This window comes from Saccopteryx leptura, chromosome 1 (assembly GCF_036850995.1).
Source record: "Saccopteryx leptura isolate mSacLep1 chromosome 1, mSacLep1_pri_phased_curated, whole genome shotgun sequence".
Classification (NCBI taxonomy): Eukaryota; Metazoa; Chordata; class Mammalia; order Chiroptera; family Emballonuridae; genus Saccopteryx; species Saccopteryx leptura.
The window spans coordinates 309,955,000-309,976,821 of NC_089503.1; the positions used below are offsets into that span (position 1 = coordinate 309,955,000).

General features: G+C 51.6%; 1 protein-coding gene across 2 annotated transcripts in view; it reads left to right on the forward strand.

Annotated features, from left to right (window-relative positions):
• TRIOBP (TRIO and F-actin binding protein) overlaps positions 1-21,822 on the forward strand; it is a 59,228-nt gene that overhangs the window by 31,701 nt on the left and 5,705 nt on the right. The window contains exons 1-8 of one of the 2 annotated variants that reach the window (XM_066358368.1): positions 2,535-2,708; positions 7,565-7,621; positions 10,180-10,248; positions 10,366-10,455; positions 10,848-10,957; positions 12,638-13,163; positions 13,786-13,896; positions 20,504-20,651. In XM_066358368.1, coding sequence (XP_066214465.1) covers positions 2,535-2,708; positions 7,565-7,621; positions 10,180-10,248; positions 10,366-10,455; positions 10,848-10,957; positions 12,638-13,163; positions 13,786-13,896; positions 20,504-20,651 — 1,285 coding nt within the window. Of the gene's footprint in view, positions 1-2,534; positions 2,709-7,564; positions 7,622-10,179; positions 10,249-10,365; positions 10,456-10,847; positions 10,958-12,637; positions 13,164-13,785; positions 13,897-20,503; positions 20,652-21,822 lie in introns of those variants that run through there. The other variant, XM_066358367.1, reaches the window with a different exon arrangement.

Here is a 21,822-nt window from a genome sequence, read left to right on the forward strand (position 1 = left end):
GGGTAGGCACACAGAGGACAGAAAAGGAAGTGTTCCAGACATGCCAGAGAACATGTGCAGTCCCATCCAAGGTACAAAGGACCTGGCTTCTTTTGGGAATTCTCAGCAGTCCAGTTATGTACCTTCACCTGTAAAATGTACATGTATAATGTTGGAGGGCATCAGGCAGGGGCCAGACTATGATGGGCACAGACTGCTTGGAACAAGAATGTAGTTTATCTATTAGCAGGGGGGAAATGTTGAAGAACTTTGAGAAGGGGAGTGGTCTGATCACTGGGTTGATGATATTAGAAGTGGAGTCCCAGAGGCCAGGAAATCTGTAAGGAGGCTGTCAGATGCCCAGACCCCTGGGCAAGGCACTGGTGATAGATGAGTTCTTCTGTTTGCTCACTCATTCTCCCAACATTGAAATGCCTGACTGAGGTGCAGGGGTAGGGTAGGAAAACTCAGCATTGGGGTGCCAAAACGCTAGTGTCTAGAGGAAGATGGGCTTACCCTTGGCCTCATTTCTTAGGGTGGAGGAGAAACTCTCAGTGGGAAATACTGGGAAAGAACTTGAACTCCCTGGGCCTCCTTTTCTTTATCTGTGAAATGATGATAGTAATTATAATAGCTATAATTTTTTATCCCCAAAATGAGATGGCAGAATAATTGAAATGGCAATTATTCCAAGCTCCCCTGCCCTTCTACTAAAGGATAGCTAAGTAGGGATAAAGAGGGTGTTCTGAGTACTTTACTTAAATGAACACAATCCTTATAGCAGCAATTTTCAACCAGTGTGCCATGGCATACTGGTATGCTGCAATAATTTTTTTTTTTTTAAGTGAGAGGAGGGAGATAGAGAGACAGATTCTTGCACGCACCTCAACCAAGATCCACTCAGCAAGCCATGTCTGGGGCCAATGCTTGGACCAGCCTAGCTATCCTTGGGGCCAATGCATGAACCAATTGAGCCACTAGCTACAAGAGGAGAAGAGGGAGAGAAGGGGGAGTGGGCCAGGGGAGAAGCAGATGGTTGATTCTATTATGTGACCTGACCGGAGATCGAACCGGGGTGTCCACATGTTGGGCCAACACTCTGTCTACTGAGCCAGATGGCCAGGGCATGTTGTCATTTTTGTTGTTGTTGTTGACAATCTAAGGGAGGAGAGGTCAGTGCCTCTCACTAAATAGTCAGGTACTGCAGTGTTTTAAAAATTCTTGGCCCTGGCTGGTTGGCTTATTGGTAGAGTGTTGGCCCAGTGTGCAGGCATCCTGGGTTCGATCTCTGGTCAGGGCACACATGAGAAGTGACCATCTGCTTCTCTTCCTCTTCCACTCTCACAGCCAGTGGCTCAATTGGTTTGAGCGTTGGCCTGGGTGCTGAAGATAGCTCAGCTGGTCCCAGCGTCAGCCTTAGGTGCTAAAAATAGATTGGTACTTGAGCATTGGCCCATGACAGGGTTGCTAGGTGGATTCCCGTCGAGGCACATGTGAGAGTCTGTCTCACTATTTCCCCTCCTTTAACTTAAAAAGAAAAAAATGACAACAGCCAACACAACAATAACTGTCAGCTTTGAATGAATCAAAATTGCACCAATTTTTTTTTATTAGCAAAAATGATTTTTTGGTGAACCGCAGAATTTTAGTAATTAGTTTATATGTACTATGAGATGAGAAAGGTTGAAAATCACTGTCTTATAGGAACTCCATAAGACAAGAGCATTACCCCATTTAACAGAGGGTGAAGTTGAGGCACAGAGATGTTAAGTACGTTGCTTATGGTAACACAAGGTTTGTAACACAATGCCACACAAGCTATTACATGCATTTAGCAACAAATTCCACCAAAGTTCTCTCCTCTGAGGACTTAGATGAGCTCTTGCCAGCAAAAGACCTCTTAACTGCCAAGTGCTCTGGAAACATGACAAACAGGTGTACACCCATCCCCGAGAACTGAAAATGAGGTTCTTAAGCCCAGAAAGGCACGTTTACAGGAGGGGGCACGTAGGGAAGGCCCATTTTGTATAAAAACTATATACATGCTAGGAGTGCGGTCTCCTCTTACTGTGTGACTCTGAGCAAGTTGGCTCACTTCTCTGGGCTTGTTTTCTCATTAGTAAAATTGGGACAAGGACACCTTCCTGTCAAGTATTTAGTGACGACCAAGCAGATAACAAGGGGGGCTCCGGGAGTGAAACCCGCTGAATTGTTAGTAACGGGTGTTTTGCCCACATTGCCATCAAACGCGGGTGTCCAGCGGCTCACGGCTGGGGAGGGGAGCTGTAGCGGAGGGCACGTGGGGACGACTCCTGCGAGGTGGCAGGACGAAGTCACCTGCAAGGTGGACCTTTCCTTCCGCCCCACGCACCCGCGACCGAAGTGCGGCCCGCCCTCCTTTCTCCCCGCCCCCATCCGCTCACTAGGCTCGCGCGCCTGTCCCGCGGCCCCATTGGCCAGTCCGCGGCCCCAGTCGCTGTTTGTCCCAGCTTTCCCGCCGCTCATTGGCCCACCCGGGTCCTCCCAGGAAGTTTGAAAAAAAAAAAAAAAGTTTTATGGGCGGATGGAAGGGGCCAGAGCAGTGCCGGGGAAGGGAAGGGCCGGAGGAGCGGCGGCGGGCGGCCGAGAGGGGCGGCGGTGGCGGGATTCCCGCGCCGTTGAGCCCCGTCCGAGAACCCTTTCCACTTTCCTACCTCCTGCTCCCGCCTCGCCAGGGCGCCGCCATGACGGTGAGTGCCCCCCGGGGCAGCCACTCCGCGCTCCAGGCCAGGATGAGAACCACCGCCCGAGCCTAGCCACTCCCCTCCTGGGCAGCCCCCTTGCTCACTTCCCGGAGGCGAGAGGAGGTCTCCACCGAAGACTAGGAGACCCCAGCTGCAGGGCTGGCCGGCCGGTCTGCCTCACCTTTCCCCAGCCTCCTCACCTCTTCGGGCCAGGAGCCCAGGCGACCCCAACGATATGGGAACGCCCCGTCATGGGCACCCCCCCCTTCCTCACTTTTGCGGGACCAGTCACGGACTGACTCGGGGTGCCCCTTTCCTACCTCCCATCCAGCTCCCTTAGTGAAAACCTGACCTGATTCTCCAAGTTACGAGATCCGCAGGGTCTCCCCGGGCTCCGGACCTTGGAAGGGGCGGAGATAGGCTTGGCTTGAGTCTGGCGGGGAGGGGGTGGGGGGAGGTGGGTCTCTCCCGGGGCTGAAGAGAGGTGCCTCCTGGTTCAGATGGGTCTCGTTGACCCGAACCTGAGAAGACTGTTCACTCGTGTGAAGGGAAGTTGGGTAGGTGAGAAGGGGTCGCAGCGCCCCACCATGCCTGGGACCCCATCCTGGGATTTCTGAAATAGCAAGATACCTTGTTCTCCTGGGCTTGCCCCTTTGCGGCAACGCTGGGCCTTGGGTGGGGCAAGCCCGCGATTGGGGGTGGGGTACACGGTGGCCGAGATTTATCTTTCTCTTGGAGTTGAGCCCTACCCTGATTCTATCAATACCTGGGCCTTAATTATCATATTATGCCTCACAGCTGAGTTCACTATTATTCCCATTTCACAGTCAGATAAACTGAGGCTTGGGGAGAGGCTTTGGTGAGTGTTCCCAGGTTATCCTGTTTGTAAGGGAAGGGGTAACCTTTCCAGGTCAGTCTGACCCTGTGGTGTTCTGGAAGGGAAGGGAAGGGAAGGGAAGGGAAGGGCTGCTTTTGGTTTCTGAATGGTGCCTTAGGGAGGCTTTGAAAGCTTGTGAGGAGAGGGGTGTTAAGCACGGTGTGTATGTGCATGCATCTGTCCTTTTCCCACAAGCAAGTGAAGTGGGCTAGGCTGCTGGGGGGCGCGAAGGTGGGTGGGGAGAGAGTCCTCTGCCCCTGTGAGTATGATGACCTGGCGGCTGCCTGGACTTCCTCGGCCTCCGCACATCCTGCCACCTCCCTGCTGGCCCTTCCTGTCGTCAGCAGCCTCCCCTGCCCTGTCAGAGAGCAAAGAGGGATGTGAGGGAGGAGCTGAGTCAGTGCCCTGCCCCCATCCCCCCAGGCCAGGGGAAGGGTGGTCACATTGCCCACTGGGTACCTACCAGGCCCTGAACTGGGTGTTTTCACATTACCAGTTGATCTTCTAAGGTTGACGGCAACTCCCCATCTAACAGATGAAGACAGTGAGGTGTAGAAAGGTGACATAGCTGAGCCCTGACTGAGCCAGAGCTGGTATCCAAAGGCTATCCCAGTGTTCTCTCTAGGAGAGATAAGAAATGTACACAGTTGCCTCTCCTGGGGAAGCACATGCTCAACAAGGGTGAGGCTGCTGGAAAGCAGCATGTGGGGCATTGGGAGGAGGGACAGCACATCCCTGCTGGTGGGAGAAGCCTTCCTGTAATTATAGGACTCTGTCAGGTGGAGATGGGCTGGGAAGGGAACAGTGTGTACAAAGGCTGGTGGTCACTTTTGGGGAATGGTGAAACATGGAAAAAGGGCCTGGGAGAAAAGGGCCAGGAAGAGTGGCTTAGGCTTTGGTCAAAGTTACTGGAGAATCATGAAAGATTTTGAAGCAGAGAAAAGGCTGACAATCACTACTGACAGTTTACTGGTTTCATCCTAGCTACCTGCAGACCTGCGCCTGCTCCAGGCTGATGTCTTTCTTATACCTTCCTCATACCCTGTCCTCTTCTGGCCCAATCTTCCTAACCTCAGGGGTCTGTACAGATCAAATGGTAAAGGTGCTGTAAGTAGCTAAATGCTTAGAGGCTTCTGGAAGCAGGCCTGGAGTTAGGATTTGCTCCACCTCCTTTTGCCTGAGCCCCGTCCAGCCTTGTCCTGGAGCTTCATTCCCTAGCCACTGCCTGGCATCAAATTATATACCTGTTCACTTGTCTGTCTCTCTCCTGACTCCCACCATGCCAGGGGCACGCCTTTCGTTCACAGCAGACTACCTGGTCTAGAACAGTGCATGATACTGAAAAAGAAAAAAGAAGGGCGGTAGGGGGGAGATTCCACAAATATTCTCAGGTCCTAGGGGGTAAATGGCACATGTTGCTGCCTGTGAGGTGCTTCTAGTCAAGCCTGTGAGGGACAAGTAAATGTCTTCAAGATAATCATGGGTATAACAGAGGCTTCTCCGGGGGATCAGGGGAGGGCAGCTAGGGTGGTATGTGGTGTGTACTGGGACATGGGCCACAGAGGAGGCAGTTAAGCTGGGTCATAAACCATGCGTACGAGTTTACCTGGTGTTCAAGCAGAGGAAGTAGGCATGTGTGGAGGGCCTAAAGTCCTGATGTGTTGGGAATCAGTGAGGTTGTGGAGACATGAACACGGGGTCCTCAAAGCATGGGAGAGGCTAGGCTAAAAGGGTGGGGCTGAGGCTTTTGCACCATCCTAAGGGAGCTGGATTGATTTTGCTTTGAAGCCACCTGGAGCCATCCCGGAGGTTTTAAGTAGATGTATAACACTAGGCCTTTTTGAATGGGTCCCTGTGCCAGAGAGTGCTTAGAAGAGGCCATGTCAAAGGTCCAGGTGGGTGGCAGGCAGTGCACACCTGTAGCCAAAGGAAGGCGGGTGGACTGTGCGAGCCTGTTGGTAGTCTTTAAGGATGAAGGAGAAAAGTGAACTTCCTGAAGGTGGAGGGAGGTTGGCTGGGGCCTGGGAAACTGAGTGTGCAGTGTGAGAGATTTAGCTTATCAGACCTTGTGACCATGGGGGTGTGGGTTCCCAGGTGACCACAGGACCTCTTCTCCATAAGGTCATTGTGTTATCCCATGCCTGATGTGGTGTGTGACATGTTTGTACTGGCTTCTACGGGGTCACTGGGCTTTCCACAGGTAGCACATTCAGTCTTTGTAAAACTTGAGGGAGGGCAGGATCCCCCACCATTTACAACATTAAGCAGATGGGCTCAGGGAGGGGATATGACTTAGGAAGGTCACTATTACCCTACTTTCCAGGCAGCCATTGGGGTCCCAGTCTGTCATTCTTGCTGGGGAGTCCTTCCTCAGCAGAAGTTAATGGCTGATTTACTATGAGCCATCCCAGAAAGCCTAGCTCCCCAGGGCCGAGGGGTGGTGGTGGGGACTGTCTCCAAAGCACAGAAATTTAGACTGGGTAGAGGAGGGTGGATATTTATTCAGCAGGTTTTTCCCTGGGGTCTGGCCATAGCATGCCTAGTCCTGGGGCCATGGGATATCCCACACTGAATGTAGGTGAACCCATGAGCCCAAGGAACTTGGTGGCCTTGAGCAGGGCTACTAGTCTTCACTCAATCTTAGTTTGGGACTCCTGTTGGGAAGCAGGGCGGGGAAAAAAGCAGATAAGGTGAACACCACCCAGAGTTTCTCAGGTCTGAGCAGAGCCTGTGTTCCTTCCCTCAGACAGGTATGCAGGGGTGGGGCTGCCAGGCTGCTGAGATCCAGGGTCCCTGGTCTGACGGCCATGGCTATGGGTGACTCTGAATGGCCAGGTTCCTGTCCCAAGCTCCTCTGAGGCCACTTCATCCAGCTGAGGAACAGGAGAGTGGACTGCCTAGAAGGAAGGCAGGTCAGGGGAGGTGGCCAGGTCAGGTGGCTCTGGTTTCCAGGTTTCCAGCTGCCGTTCTTGTGGCCCACCCCACTGAGCCGTGCCACCCGCTCCCTTCACGCAACCAGACACCTTAGCCTGGTGAGGCTGTGATGCAGCCACTGATAGGTGGGCTCAGAGCCATGGCAACAGGTGGACGCCTCTTCCTTGTCTGCCAGCCCTGCTCTCCTCCCAGTGGGCAGGAGCTGAGACTCTGCAGAGGGACTGAGAAAGACTTTGATGCGAGAAGTCTCCCCAGCAGGCAGGAAAAGTATGGTATTTGGCACCCACCAGGTGGACACGGCCAGAGAAAATGCGAGAATGAGCAGCTTCTTTATCTAGACCTCGGTGGGAGTACATAGCTCATAGGCCCCTTTGGACCATGCTGCAGCTGGGAGCTCCCAGACCCCAGGGCCGTGCCCCCCTGGGTAGCACCAGGCAGGTAGGGCTTGCTAGGACTAGCCCATCCAGAGATTTAGCGGGGCCAGAGGATTTCTGACCCCAACCTGTGCTCGGTTCCATCTTTCAGGGTCTTTAGGAGACAAGGGAAGGGCAGGACTGGTCGGACCACAGGAGGATCATTGGGTTTGGGGAAGGTGACATCATTAAGGCATTTTCCTGGAGGGCCGCCTGGGCCTTCTCAGTGAGAGGAACTGGACGGTTCACTCACCCTGCTGGTCTGGCCTGTTCTCAGAGCTCTCTAAGGATCTCTCCAGAGGCAGCATTCTCTTGGCCCCCTTCTCTCCCTCCCTTAGGTGAGAAAATAGGCTGGTGGGAGGGGAGCTTGCACATCTGGTGGATGCCCCAGTTGCCTGGTGCACCTTCTTGGCAATCAGAGATTGCCGGATGCTGGGGAAAAGTGCCAAAGCTGCATTAGTGGCTGGGGAGCCTGCCTGGATTTTGGGGGGTTACCTGGACCCTCAGCCCGCCTCCTGGCTTCCCAGGTCCTTAGTCTTACGGGACTCAGGGCCAGGACAGGTACTACACCCTCTCCTTTCCAGCCCCTTCGGGTTCTCCACTAGGCCTGACTCATCTGCCTCCTCATCTCTCCATAGCCCGATCTGCTCAACTTCAAGAAGGGATGGATGTCGATCTTGGACGAGCCTGGAGAGGTAGGAGGGCTGAAGTGGAGAGGAGGAAGGTGGCTTGCTGCAGGGGGCAGCCCAGGGAGCTGAGCTGCTTTCACTTGCCTGTCCAGCCTTTTTGAGACCCTGGTCTCTGGGTGGAGGGGGTCCAGGGTGGGGGCCAGAAGTGGGACCTCTGAGGGCAGGGTGTTTGGTGTCCAGCCTTGGACTGTGGGAGTGTTTGGGCAGTGAGTTAAGAGTCACCAGGGAGGGGGACCTCCTGGCTCCTCAACCTCTGTACCCCATCCCCTCATCTCACCAAGAGCCCCTTGCTCCTCCCACCTCTTGATGACCCTGCTGGGTATCCAAGGGTCTGGGATGGAAAGGCTCACAGAGATCATCTGGCCTAAAACATGCACAAATTTCCAAAAACTCAGTCATGCAGCAGACTCCCCCTACTCCTGGGGGTGGGGCTCAGCACATTTCTTAAAGTCTCACCAGTCTGGGGCCCCATTGGTCAATTCACAGCTTCCTCTGGTCTCGGTGGTCACATCTGTGAAATGCGCATAATGGATAATGGTGATTTCTTCCAGAGTGGATAACAGTCATGAATGTTGAGCATGTAAAGGGTCCTGCATAGCCCCCAGTGCCTGCTAGGGCCTCAGTAGTAACCCTTCCCTTTAATGTGTCTATCCTTAGAACCAGGAGGGACAGTGGTCTCTTACTGGCTTTGCCCTTTCAGCTGCCAGGCTGAAGCAGGAGCTGGAGCTGGCTTTCTGCCTATCCACCTTAGGCGGGGACGTCTCCCTGCCCCTATCCTGCATGTGCTCGTGGCTTGGGTCTGTGTGCAGCCCGCATGCCAGGAGGGCTTGGAGCCAAAGGGAATCGCATTGTGTTTCTGACCCACATGCTTTATGTTCCCTCCAGCTCACTGCCTTCTGTAGTCGCTGACTGCTTGCCGGTTCTCTGGTGGCTGCACTCCAGCCTCACACAAGGCCTGGCACCTTGCCAGTGACCCATCTTGGCCTCTCCACCCAGGGTCTCTGGACGGCAGAGATTATGGGCCCCACCCAGAACTGGCCGTTACTCATTCTCTTTCACGAGGTTTTGGAATGTCCAAGTTGGAAGGGCCCTGGGAGTTCAGCCAGCCCAGCCCCTTGATGCACAGACAGAGACAGGCCCACAGGGCTTCGATCTCTTTCAAGCCTAGCAGTACCTTGGGCAGACCCAGGCCTGGAACTTGGGGCACGTGAGACCCACAGAGCTCCCATCTCAGATAGTCATAGACTAGGTCTGGATGGGCCAAGGACATCATTTGGTACAGAACCTCTGCCCCACTTACAGAGGGACAGTTGAGGTCCTGAAGCAACTCAGGCCAATCAGTAAGAGGAGGGTGGTTCTAAGTGGGGCCAGCCTTTTAGAGCAGCTGCCAACAATGTGGTGCCCAATCCTATGCCAAGTGCTATGAGGGACATACAAGATGGTTAGGAACTTTTAACCTCATAGAAAGGCTTAGGGACTCTTTATTAATTCTACAAGTCAGACAGCTGAAGCTCAGAGAGGTCAAGACACTTAACTAAAAACACACAGCTGGCAAGGGATAAAATAATGTTACCCTAGGTCTGTTGAATGCTAAGGTGAGGCACTGTGGAAAGAAGTAGAAAATGTCATCCTGGCACATCCTTGAAAACTTACCATCTTCTTGAGGAAAAGAAGACTAAATACTTGAAATAACAAACAATGTTGATAGAGCTTGGTGATGTGTGGGAGCCCCGGGAAATGCCAGGGACGGGGTGACATGCACTGACCCTGGCAGTGGCCGGGCTTTGAGTAGCATTCAATGAATGGCCAGCAGCCAGAGGAGGGCTGAGCTTGGCATTTAATATCAGGCTGTTCTGGTGTCCCTACCCCTTTCCTTTCCAATGTGTTCCACCAACTTAACTCTGGCTGGAGCAGAGAAAGGCACTACAAAAAGGTACCCAAATCATACATGTTCAGGTAATGCATTTCACAAGGTGAGCACGCATGTAACCAGCACCTAGATGGAGAAACAGAGTATGACCAGCTTTTGGACACCTGCCCCTGGGGCACTTTTCAGTCCTGTCCTCTGAGAGACCTGTCCTTGGCAACTGAGGAGATGCAGAGGGCCATATGCAAAAAGACTTGGGAAGTTCTGGTCCCTGGCTTGGTAGGCAGATGACCTCACACAGGTCATGACCCCTTCCTGGTCTGCACTGTGGGGATTTGGTTGTAGGAGCCTTAGCGATGAAGGTGGAAAGGATCAGGACAGGTATGGAAGTGTTTACAAATCAGAGAAGGGCTCCTAAAAGGAAAGGGAGGTTGTGGTTACTGAGAAGAAGGTGACCCATTTCACAGATGTTGCTCCTGTAGCTCAGAGAGGAAACGGAGGGCCAGGCTTCAAATGTGAATTTTCTGACTCTGCTCTGTCCCCTGCTCCCACCCTTATGTAAGGTAGATAAGGGTGCCAGGCCTCTACTGTGAGCAGAATGGTTATCTGGTAGCACTCAGGGAGCCCACAAGGGGGCACACTCATAATCTTCCATCCCCCCCACCCCACCACACTCACCACCACCTCTCCCTCACAGTGGAAGAAGCATTGGTTTGTGCTGACAGATTCAAGCCTCAAGTACTACAGAGACTCCACCGCTGAGGAGGTGAGACAGGTGGAGGGCTCCTTTTCCCCATCAAGTGCTGGGGGACCCCTGAAAGGGGCTTGGGGGCTTGGGTGGGGTCACTGGAGTATGTGGACCATTGTGGCCTTCTTGCTGCAGGCAGATGAGCTAGATGGCGAGATTGACCTGCGCTCCTGCACTGATGTCACTGAGTATGCAGTACAGCGCAACTACGGCTTCCAGATCCACGTGAGGCTGCGTGAGGCTGGCGGGTGGCATAATTAGAGGGCCCCCCAGAGGAGGTGTGAAGCATGGCTCTCTATCAGAGACTGGCTCCTGTCACACATTTACCCAGATACCCTGTAATCAGAGCCAGTCAGAAGCTCTGTTGCCAATACAGCATATCTGGGGAGACCCCGGGTATGATTGGTAGGGGTGGTTCAGATATTAGAGAGATGTTGGAGCCAGTGGGGCTCTTTCAAGGATAGGCTAGTGGAGGGGAGGTATTGCATCCTCTGCTCACCTCCAGGCTCAAGACGTTGGACACCTTCTTAGGATGGAAAGACTACTCTGGGGTCCATAGTGGGAAGGGAGCAGTGAGGCTGGCCATGTGGCAAACTATCTGTGTGGGGAACTTTCAGACCAAGGATGCTGTCTATACCTTGTCGGCCATGACCTCGGGGATCCGAAGGAACTGGATCGAGGCTCTGAGGAAGACCGTGCGTCCCACTTCAGCCCCAGATGTCACTAAGTACGTGCTGGGTTGGACTGGGGTTCTGGGGAGGCACTCACTTGCATACCTGAGTACTGTTCTGGCCATCACCTGGGGGCCCTCTGGCTGTGCCTTCTGGGCCTCAGTTTCTCAAGCAGCAGAATGGGGAGAAGGCAGTGATCATTCTTGATCATTCTTGGCAGTCCTCCAGAAATATATTGAGGATTTAGGGTTTGACTACCATCCCTCTATGTCCTCCACATCCAAAAGGGTGTGATAAGGTCTCAGCTCTTTGCAGAAGATGCCAGTGAGTCAAAGGACCCTGCTAGGTGGCTGATTGTCTTTGCTGTAGGGGCTATGTCTCATCCATTGTTAGGGAGTGGGGATGGCTAGGCAGACTGGGTGGGGAGCTCACTTCCCCCTGGAGGTCACTGTGAGTAGAGTGGTAGGAGGACTCAGTTACTGGGGGGGAAGAACCTGCATACAGTATAAACCCCAGACACCCATGGGGGCTGGGACTTGTGGCTGTTGGGCATCAGGAATGGAAATGTGGTATTGAGGGGCATCAAGCGCAGGTCTTGTGGACCACAACCAGGCTGGTTGCTTTCTTGCCTGAGTCAGATTCTTCATCTGTCAGACTGAGGGTCATGAGAATGTGCACAGAAGCCCTTTGTGAGCTGAGGTAGGTGCATCTGGACTGTTACTTAGTATATAGGCTCTGCTGCTGTAGCAAAGAAGCCCCAAACATAGTAGCTTAAACCCTGAGTTTATTTCTCTCTCCGCTGTAGTTCTGAACAGGGTAGCCCTCGACTCACAGCTTTGCCTCTGGCTTGGTAAACTGTTGAGGTTTTCCTGTAGTCCTAGACAGGAGCCAGGCCAGGGTATACCCAGTCCTTTTAGGGCTGCCACCTCTCACTTTCACTGGGCAGAATGTGGGCACATGGCCACACATAGCTGCAAGGAATCCTAGGAAGTATAGTTTTGGGCTGGGTGGCCACATACCCAGCTGCTATTGTAGAAGAAGAGGAGCACCACCAGAGTTGTTATGTCTCCACAATTTGTGCCCTGTCCACCAGGTGGTCACTGTTTCCCTTCTCATTAGTGATCATGGGCATTTCTCTTATTACACTATGAGCCTTTTGAACCCAAGACATTATCTCTCTATTTTTTAAAGATTTTATTTATTGTTACAGAGATTAAAGGATGGGGGAGAAAAGTATGAACTTATACTTGCTTCACTTTGGTTATTCATTGGTTGTTTGTCATATGTGCCTCAACTGGGCAAGCCCAGGGTTTCAAACTGGCGACCCCAGCATTCCAGGCTGACAGTCTATCTACTGCACCACCACAGGCCAGGCAAACCATACTTTTAATAATAATGCTTTGCTCACCGTTTGTAACGGGTTTCCTGGTTGCTTTATACACGTTCACCCACCTAGTTTTCATATTTATCCTGTGAGGCAGTGCTGTCCAGTATTATAAATGAGTGACTGAGGCTCAGAGGAAAGCCAGATGTCCTGCTCCCTCTCTGGTAAGTGGTGGAGTTGGGATGGCTTCCAGGTGTGTTAACGATGGAAGCTCTAGTTCTAACCTTCAGGTTGGGCTGCTTCCTCTCCTGGGGCTCATCCCTAGGCCCTGGCACCTGGTGACACTCCAGAGGTGCTTGCAGTTAGGACTGAGTGGGAGATCCTGCCTGACGTGACTCTGCTGGCACCCTAGGCTCTCGGACTCCAATAAGGAGAACACGCTGCACAGCTACAGCACCCAGAAGGGCTCCCTGAAGGCAGGGGAGCAGCGTGTGGGCTCGGAGGTCATCAGTCGGGCCAGCCCTCGGAAGGCAGATGGACAGCGGCCATCTCTAGACTACGTGGAGCTCTCCCCACTGACTCAGGGCTCCCCACAGCGGGCTCGCACCCCAGCTCGCACTCTGGACCGCCCAGCCAAGCAGGAGGAGCTGGAACGGGACCTGGCCCAGCGCTCTGAGGAAAGACGCAGGTGGTTTGAGGCCGTGGACAGCAGGACCACTGAGACATCAGCTGGTGAGGGCCCACGCCGGGGCCTGGGCGCACCCCTGACAGAGGACCAGCAGAATCGGCTCAGCGAGGAGATCGAGAAGAAGTGGCAGGAGCTAGAGAAGCTGCCCCTGCGGGAGAACAAGCGGGTGCCTCTCACTGCCCTGCTCAACCAAAGCCGTGGGGAGCGCCGGGGCGCCCCGAGTGACAGCCATGAGGCCCTGGAGAAGGAGGTAGACATCATGCTGGCCTCTGGGAGCTCCCTCACCCCGTTAACGCCCCTTCTATTGCTACAGTCATGATATGGCATTTAGCATGCATACCTACATTGATAGGGAGCTCACCCCTGTCCGCATAGTCCGACCAGACTCCTTATAAACTGAAATCTTTCATGGACCCTGGGATATTTTTTTTGTTATTTTATTTTTCTTAGTTCTGTCCTCAGCAACCACAGAGAAGGGAAGAGGAAGAGAAAGGAGAGACCATTTATTGTGTCTTGTCCTGGGCATTCTTTACCTACAGATTCTCCTATATGTTCACAGCAGCCTCACGATCCCATAGGGTAGATCTCATCACAGTTTTACTGATGGGAAACTGAGGCTCTGAAACGTTTCCCCTGCCACCTACATAATGTAAATATCTGTACCATAGTTTTCTGTTCTCAACCCTGTCCAATCTTCTCTGAGTCAAAGCTTTTCTGGCTCATTGACCTTGCCATCCAGAAAACAGCTGGAATGTCCTCCTTGCCTGCACATCCCCATGAGGGCCACTTCTCAAATCCAAAGCGGCTCACTGCCTCTCACCAGCTCTGTTCTTGCTCTAGACCCCCACTGACCTCATCTCCTCCCTTCACAGGTCCAGTCTCTTCGTGCCCAGTTGGAGGCATGGCGTCTCCAAAGGGAGGCTCCACAGGGTGCACCCAGATCCCAGGAGGATGGTCACATCCCCCCAGGCTACATCTCACAGGTGAGGCTGAAGAGCTGTTACTTGGGGGATGGGGGCAAGTTTCTGGTTGCCATGTTTTCAGAAAACAGCTAATATTTTAGAAGCCCTTCCTGTGTACCAGAACCATGGGAGGCATTTGACATGCATTGTCTCATTTAATCTCCCTGGCGGATGGACATGGGCACTGTGCCGATTTTATAGACAAGGCTACTGAGCTATAAGAGGTTATGTGACTTGCCCAAGGTCAACTGACCTATGGATGTCAGAGGTGAGATTTGAACTCTGGTCCGGCTGACTGCCCCCATGTAACACCCTGTACTTGGACCTCATTGCCCACACCACCCTGGGGAAGTGCAGAGCCAGTAGGGGGTGGGAGCCCAAATGGGCAGGCCCCTGGAAGGTGCTCCCTAAACAGGGAAATCCTGCCCATGCGTTGCCAGGCCCAGGCCCTCACAAGGTGGTCTTCGGGACTTCGGAGCTTCCAATGGTCCTTGGGGACATACGGTATGACTAGGACAGCAGTTCTCAACTGAGACTGACTTTGTTCCCCTGGGGACATTTGGCCATGTCTGGAGACACTTTTGATTGTCACCATGGGGACAACTAGCTCTCCAGAAAAAATACATGCATTTGTACACACATACACACTTCTCTATGCTATAGATATATACATATACATGTATAATAAATATATATTGATTATAAGTTATACTGATAAAAAGGATATTTAGTACACAACTTACAAATAAAAAAATACTATAACTATTTATTGTAACTTCCATATAGCAACTTGACTTTTCTCAGAATACTTTTGTTGGTTTTTTCAAATGCTTAACTGACATTCTAACATGAATGTTGATTGCCATTTTTATTAGTGGTAATGAGTAAGACTAGAAACATGTTGAAACTTTACTTGGTCAATGTCATGAACAATCTTTTGGTTGAATCAGAGAATAGTTTTCTATTGTGAATATTTTCTTGAAGAGTATTTCCTCAGTATTTTTGTTCTGTTTACAATGTGATGGGCACAGATACAGTGCACTTTTAAGTTTAATCTATATTAGCATTTTCTCATCACTTAAGTCTAGACTACCAACAAACCAGTAAATTGAGTTCTGATTTGTAATGCTTACCAATGTCCATGATATAAGCACCCCTACTGTGGCTGAAGGACCTGAACCTCGGAGTTGGGAAGATATGTGCACACCATTATAGAGCATGTCTACCATACAGATACAGAAGACAAAAACCTCGACAGCATAGCTAATAATAAAATGCAGTGAAATAATTAAGAAGTGATGAATTTTGAGTATCAGCTTTGTTTTTAATGTAAATTATAAGTTTATATGATTTTTAATAATGGCCATGTTTAACAACTGCATCACAAAATTCCTAGAAATTTGATAATCGGCTGCCTCTAGTCAGCACACCATTGCCCGAAGCACAAAGAATGCTGAGATCCCAGGCTCTGAGCCGAGGAGCCTTCTAGAAGTTTCAATGGGGGAGGTTGCTGTGGGGGGCTCTCGGGAAGCCTTCTGAGGGGTGGCGGCATGGAGCTGAGCACTGGGGTTGGGTGGGGGAATGGGCTCTGGTGGAAGGCTGGGGGGTGCCTGTCCTGGAGACTTCCGCTGCCGAGCCAAGGAGTTGGAATCTCATCCCACACACCTGAGGAGGTTTGAGGTCTGACAGTGACATCAGAAAGGTGGTATTTGAGTAGAGGGGGCTTGGGAGGGGCCAAGGCCAGTGTCAGGAGCTAGCATGATGACTGCGGTCAAGAAGGATGTAGGGGAGTACATGGAGGGAAGTGACTGGGCCCAGGGAAGGCAGAGGTCTCTAAGGCTGTGGCTTCTGTCAAGGCCTGGGGCCTGTCTGGCTGAGTGGTTCAGCTGAAGGGAGACCAGGGCCTAGGGCAGTTGGGCCTGATATGGAGGGCTAGCTTGGGGGTCACCGGATACAGGGAATGGGACCAGTGTTAAGGCCAGAGGAAAGAGTGGGGCATCTCCAGGCAGGGTGGGGCTTAACACCATGGCCTGAGGCAGTTGGGGTCACCTCAGACCCCCACCCAGAGGGCTTCAAGCTGTCCACTGTGGAGCCCTCAGTCTCCCAGGGGACTGCCTTTTTGGGTGGGTCCATTCACAGCCAATGGTAATCAGAGCAACTCCATCTTTGTCCATTTTACTATTAGAACCTGCATTGGATTTACTTTGGAAAAAGATTTTTGTCACTAAAATGAAGTTTGAAAAGCACTTCTCTGACTTCTCAGCTTACAGATAGGGAAACAGACCCAGAGACAAGGTGAGACCTTTGAGCTGTAGGCAGACCTGTGCCTGCAGTCCAGGCCTCCTGATCCCCAAGGGCCCCATTGGGCACTCCAAGGGCACCAGCATTTGTCTGCTGGGTTGGGATGGGTAGGGAGAGCAGGCAGAACGGGGGGGGGGGGGATTGAGAGGAGAAAAAAGGGGAAACGGAGAGTGAAAATGGGAGAGGGGGAGTGGCCAAGATGCGGAGGGCGCCAGAGAAGAGGAGCTGAGGAGTCTGTGTCCTGCTCGAGTGCTGGAGGAAGCAGCTGGAAATTCGGTGGATCCTGGAGAGGTGACAGCTGGGGAGGGGTCCCTCAACCTGGTATCTCAGGCCAAGCAGGTACCCTTCTAATTAGCTGATCAGGCTGCTACCACAGGACAGGAGCGGGGGGTCTGGGACTTCACTGGGGCTGCAGTGCCTCTAGCAAAGGGAACTCTTTCATCCTATTACATTGGGCCCATGGGCATTTCTTGATCCACTTTGATCAATGTCAGAACTGACAATGGACACCTTGGGCCCACAGGAAGGCACATCAGAGAAAATCTGGCCTTCTAGAAGCCCCTTCCCATGGCTGGTTCCCACCTCCTGACATCAGCCTCCTTATTCCCTATTGGCTACTGGCTCTGCCTGCCTGATCTGACCCTCTAAGAACAGGTCTCCACCCCACCCCCATGTTTCTCTGATCTCTGCAGGTGGGCACTAGGTTGCCTTAGGGACCCTTGGCAGTTGGTTTTATGGGCCCCGTTTTAGAGATGAGGAGACTGATAAATTCAGAAGGAAGGGACTTGTCAAAGTTCATTCCATAGTACAGCCAGGATTAGGACTCCAGCAAAAGCAATGTCCTATTGTCCTAACTTGGAGTACAAGCACAGGGTCCAGCAGGACAGATACCCTTGCTCACTACCTAGAATACCTGGACCTATGTGGCCTGGCACTTAACCTTCCTCTAAAGTGGCTTCAAGGTGTGGCTGCTGGAGAGTTGTGGGTTTTCCCCACCACTGTGAGGTGCCTTATGCCATGAGGGGGAATATAATTTTTTATCTGGTCCTCTGGATCTTGGTTTCTTCCCTGGCTCTTCCCCTTCTGTTTTTAAAATGACCTTAAATACATATATCTTTTAATTTTTATTTATTGATTTTAGAGACAGACAGGAGCATTGGTCTGTTCCTGTATGTGCCCTGACTAAGGATCAAATCGGCAACCTCTGCACTTCAAGACAACGTTCTAACCAACCATGCTATCTGGCCAGGGCTAAATAATTTTTAATTATATAAGAAATATGTTGGCCCCGGCCAGTTGGCTAAGTGGATAGAGCATCAGCCCGGCATGCTGACATCCAAATTCAATCCCCGGTCAGGGCGCACACATGAGAAGCAACCATCTACTTCTTTCCCCCTTTCTCTCCCTTTTTTCTCTTTCTTCCTTCCCCTCTTGCAGCTGGTGGCTCGATTCATTTGAGCATTGGTCCCAGGCACTGAGGATAGCTTAGTTGATTCACGCATCTGCCCCAGATGGGGGTTGCCTGGTGGATCCCGTTGGGGCTCATACAGGAGTCTGTCTCCCCTCCTTTTACTTAAAAAAAAAAAAGTTTACATTTTCATAAATAATTCAAACAAATTAAAAGGTTAGAAATAGCCCTGGCCAAGTAAAGTATCATCCCAGAGCTCCAGGGTTGTGGGTTTTATCCCTGGTTGGGCACATGTGGGAATCAACCAATGAATACATGAATGGGTAGAACAAGTTGATGTTTCCACTTCTCTCTCTAAAATCAGTAATTTAAAATATTTTTTAAAAATATTATAAACAAACATAAACTCTAGTTGCCCTGCCTGCTCTGACCCCAGGAGTCACCTAAGTGTCATCTGAGCCATCTGTGTAGTTTTCTATTTGTTAGCATGGGTCTTGCTGGGCTAAAATCCAGGCACCTGCAGACGCTGTGTTTTCTTCTGTAGGCTCTGGGTAGGATCCAGTTTCTTGCCTTTTCCAGCATCCCGTGATTGCCCACCTTCCATAGCTTATAGCTTCTTCATCTTCAAAGCGTGTTTGGAAGTCAAGTCCCTCTCACTTTACCTCACTCTGACCTTCTACAGTCACTTCTCCCTCCCTCTGCTCTCCTGCCTCCTCTTCCCCATTTACGGACCCCATGGCTACACTGGACCAGTGCATAATCTAGGATGGTCTCTATTTTAAGGTCATCTGATTAGTAAGCTCAGTTCCCCTCTGTCACTGTGTAAGGTGACATTCACAGATTCCAGGGAGTAGAACATGGACATCTTTGGGGCTTAGTACTCAGCCTCGCAGGGTCCTTCCCTCCCCTTTCAGTGTTTTTGCACACCTGTACCCGGATGTCTGGCTCTGTTTTGTTTCTGGGAGTGGAATTATTCCACATATATTGTCAGAAACCTATAGCTTTCATCATCTAAGTTTCCAGACTCCTTTCCCCAGCAGTCCATGTGGGAAGGTCTGTCTGACAGCTGCCTGGGTCCTTTGTAAGGCTTGATCTCATAATTTATTTAAGGGTTGTTTATTTAGATTGTTTCCAGTTCTTGGCTGTTGGCAATATTGCCCTTCTCCAAGAGTCTTTGTACACATGTGACTTTCTGCGGCGTCATTTCTGTGAGTTTACCTGCTAGGTTAAGAGATAGGATCATTAAAAATGCATCGAGGGGCCTGACCTGTGGTGGCGCAGTGGATAAAGCGTCAACCTGGAAATGCTGAGGTCGCCGGTTCGAAACCCTGGGCTTGCCTGGTCAGGGCACATATGGGAGTTGATGCTTCCAGCTCCTCCCCCCTTCTCTCTCTGTCTCTCTCTCCTCTTTCTCCCTCTCTCTCTCTCCTCTCTAAAAATGAATAAATAAAATTTAAAAAAAAATGCATCGAGGCCCTGGCTGGTTGGCTCAGCAGTAGAGCATCAGCCCGGCATGTGGAAGTCCCAGGTTCAATTCCTGGCCAGAGCACACAGGAGAAGCGCCCATCTGCTTCTCCACCCTTCCCCCTCTCCTTTCTCTCTATTTCTCTTCCCTTCCCACAGCCAAGGCTCCATTGGAGCAAAATTGGCCCAGGCGCTGAGGATGGCTCTATGGCCTCGACCTCAGCTAGAATGGCTCCGGCCACAGTGGAGCAAAGCCCCCTGGTGGGCATGCTGGGTGGATCCCGGTCGGGTGCATGTGAGAGTCTGTCTGACTGCCTCTCTGCTTCTAACTTAGGAAAAATAAAAAAGTGTGTCGTTGCTATCAAACTGCCCTCCATATACCCAATCACAGTGACTCTCCCAGCAGTGGGTGTTACTAGTTTTTTAAAGACTGGCTAGTCTGATCCATAGGTCCTGTTCTGATAAGTCATTGATCTCAGCTCACCCAGCACCTGCCACAGGTCAGATCCTGGCCCAGACCCCAGGGACTCCAAGCTGGATCAGATTTTTTTTTTTAAGTTTATTTATTTATTTTAGAGAGGAGAGAAAGAGTGAGAGAGAGAAAGGGGGGAGGAGCAAGAAGTATCAACTCCCATATGTGCCTTGATCAGGCAAGCCCAGGGTTTCAAACCTGTGACCTCCAGGACCACTGAGGTGGATTGTTTCCAAGAACTGGAAACAATCTAAATAAACAACCCTTAAATAAATTATGAGATCAAGCCTTACAAAGGACCCAGGCAGCTGTCAGACAGACCTTCCCACATGGACTGCTGGGGAATGGAGTCTGGAAACTTAGATGATGAAAGCTATAGGTTTCTGACAATATATGTGGAATAAATAATTCCACTCCCGGAAACACTTTATCCACTGCGCCACCACAGGTCAGGCCAGATCTTTTCTGTCTTTGGGAAACTTATGGTCTGGCTGAAGCCAAGGCCTTTGGTGGTGGCAGGAGGTTTCCAGAGACAGGGCTAAAAGGACATTTAAGCTGGCTGCAGGTTCTGAATTACCCAGGAAGAAAAAGATGCAAGAGAATGTTCCAGGTAGTGGAAATAACATGAGCTTAAAGCACAGAGGTGTGAACATGCCATGAATTGTGTTGTTGTTGTTTTTTATAACTGTGGGGTTTCTTGGTGGGGAAGGGCCAGAAATGAGGCCACAAGGGTCAGGCATGGGAGTAGGGACTTGATCCTACAAGATGGGGGCCTCAGGCCTCAGAAGGGTTTGAAGCGTAAGAGTGACGGTGAGGTTTGTAGATGGGGAAGTGGAGGGCTGAGGGGTATGGGTGCAGGCTGGTGGTGCCAGGGTCCCTGGACCAGGGTATGCCTGCTCCTGAGGCTTCTCACCTCAGGCTGGAGAAGGACCACTATCCCAGGCAATGGGACAGCCCTGTGACCCCAGGCCTTCCGCCCTCAGGAGGCATGGGAACGCAGTCTGGCGGAGATGGAGTGCTCACACCAGCAGGTGATGGAAGAACTTCAGCGGCACCATGAGCGGGAGCTGCAGAGGCTGCAGCAGGAGAAGGAGTGGCTCCTGGCCGAGGAGACGGCAGCCACGGCCTCAGGTGAGGACCCTGGGCAGCAGTGGCACAGCAGGGCTTGGCTCCTCGAACCTCCAAGCTGAGGAACTTCCTCACTGGATTTGGGAGTCTTTTAAATAAAAGGCTGAGGTCTCAATGCCAGACTTGAGATAAGAGATCAGGAGGTGGCCCTGGCCAGCTATTTTCAGTGGTAAAGCATTGACCCAGCTTGTGAAAGTCTCAGGTTCAATTCCTGGTCAGGGTACAAGGAGAAGCAACCATCTGCTTCTCCCTCCTCTTTCCCTCTCTCTCTCTCTCTCTCTCTCTCTCTCTCTCTCTCTGTCTTCCCCTCCACAGTCAGTGGCTCGAGTGTGTTGGCCTGGGTGCTAAGGATGGTTCCATGGAACCTCTGCCTCAGGCACTAAAAATAGCTTTGTTGTGGTCATGAGGCCCAGATGGGCAGAGCATCAGCCCCAGATGGAGGTTGCTGGGTAGATACTGGTAGGGGTGCATGCAGGAGTTTGTCTCTCTATCTCCCCTCTCTCACTTAAAAAAGAGAGAGAGAGAGAGACCAGGAGTTGAAAGTCCCCAGCACTGGCCTCGGACCCTACTTAAAAGGGGAAAGTCAGGCAATAAAATGAGCCTCCCCCACTGGTTATGAGTACTCTCTCTCGAGACCTGTAGCTACTGGCAGGTCCACCTTAAGCCACGTACACAGTGAGCTCCAACTGTGTCCAGGCCTGTGCCATGTACTGGGGGGGAGACTGCTCAGCCTTAGACCCAATTCTCATAGGGAGACCATCTCACTGGGCATACAGGCTGGAGAGCAGGGAAACGTGCAAGCATTTACCAAGCCTTGTTACCCAGCCCAAGTCCTTGCAACCCATTTCACAGATGAGGAGATGGGCTCAGAGAGGTTAGTGATTTGACCCAGATGGCACAGCTTAGAGGTGGCAGAAGCTGGAGTTGGAGCCCAGAGCATGCTGACTGCAAAGCCATTCTCTGCTCTCCCAAGCCAGAAACAGGAATGCTCAACCAAGGTGTTGGGCAACTTCCTCCTTCGCTTTGTCAGCTGCATACCTGTTGTACGTGCTTGGCACATCCCATGTACCTCCAGGGTATTGTAGAATAATGGAAATTAAGAAAGAGATCACATGATCTAGAACTTGGCACTTGCTAAGTGCTTCACACACTCAAGCCCATGGTCCCTCATCCC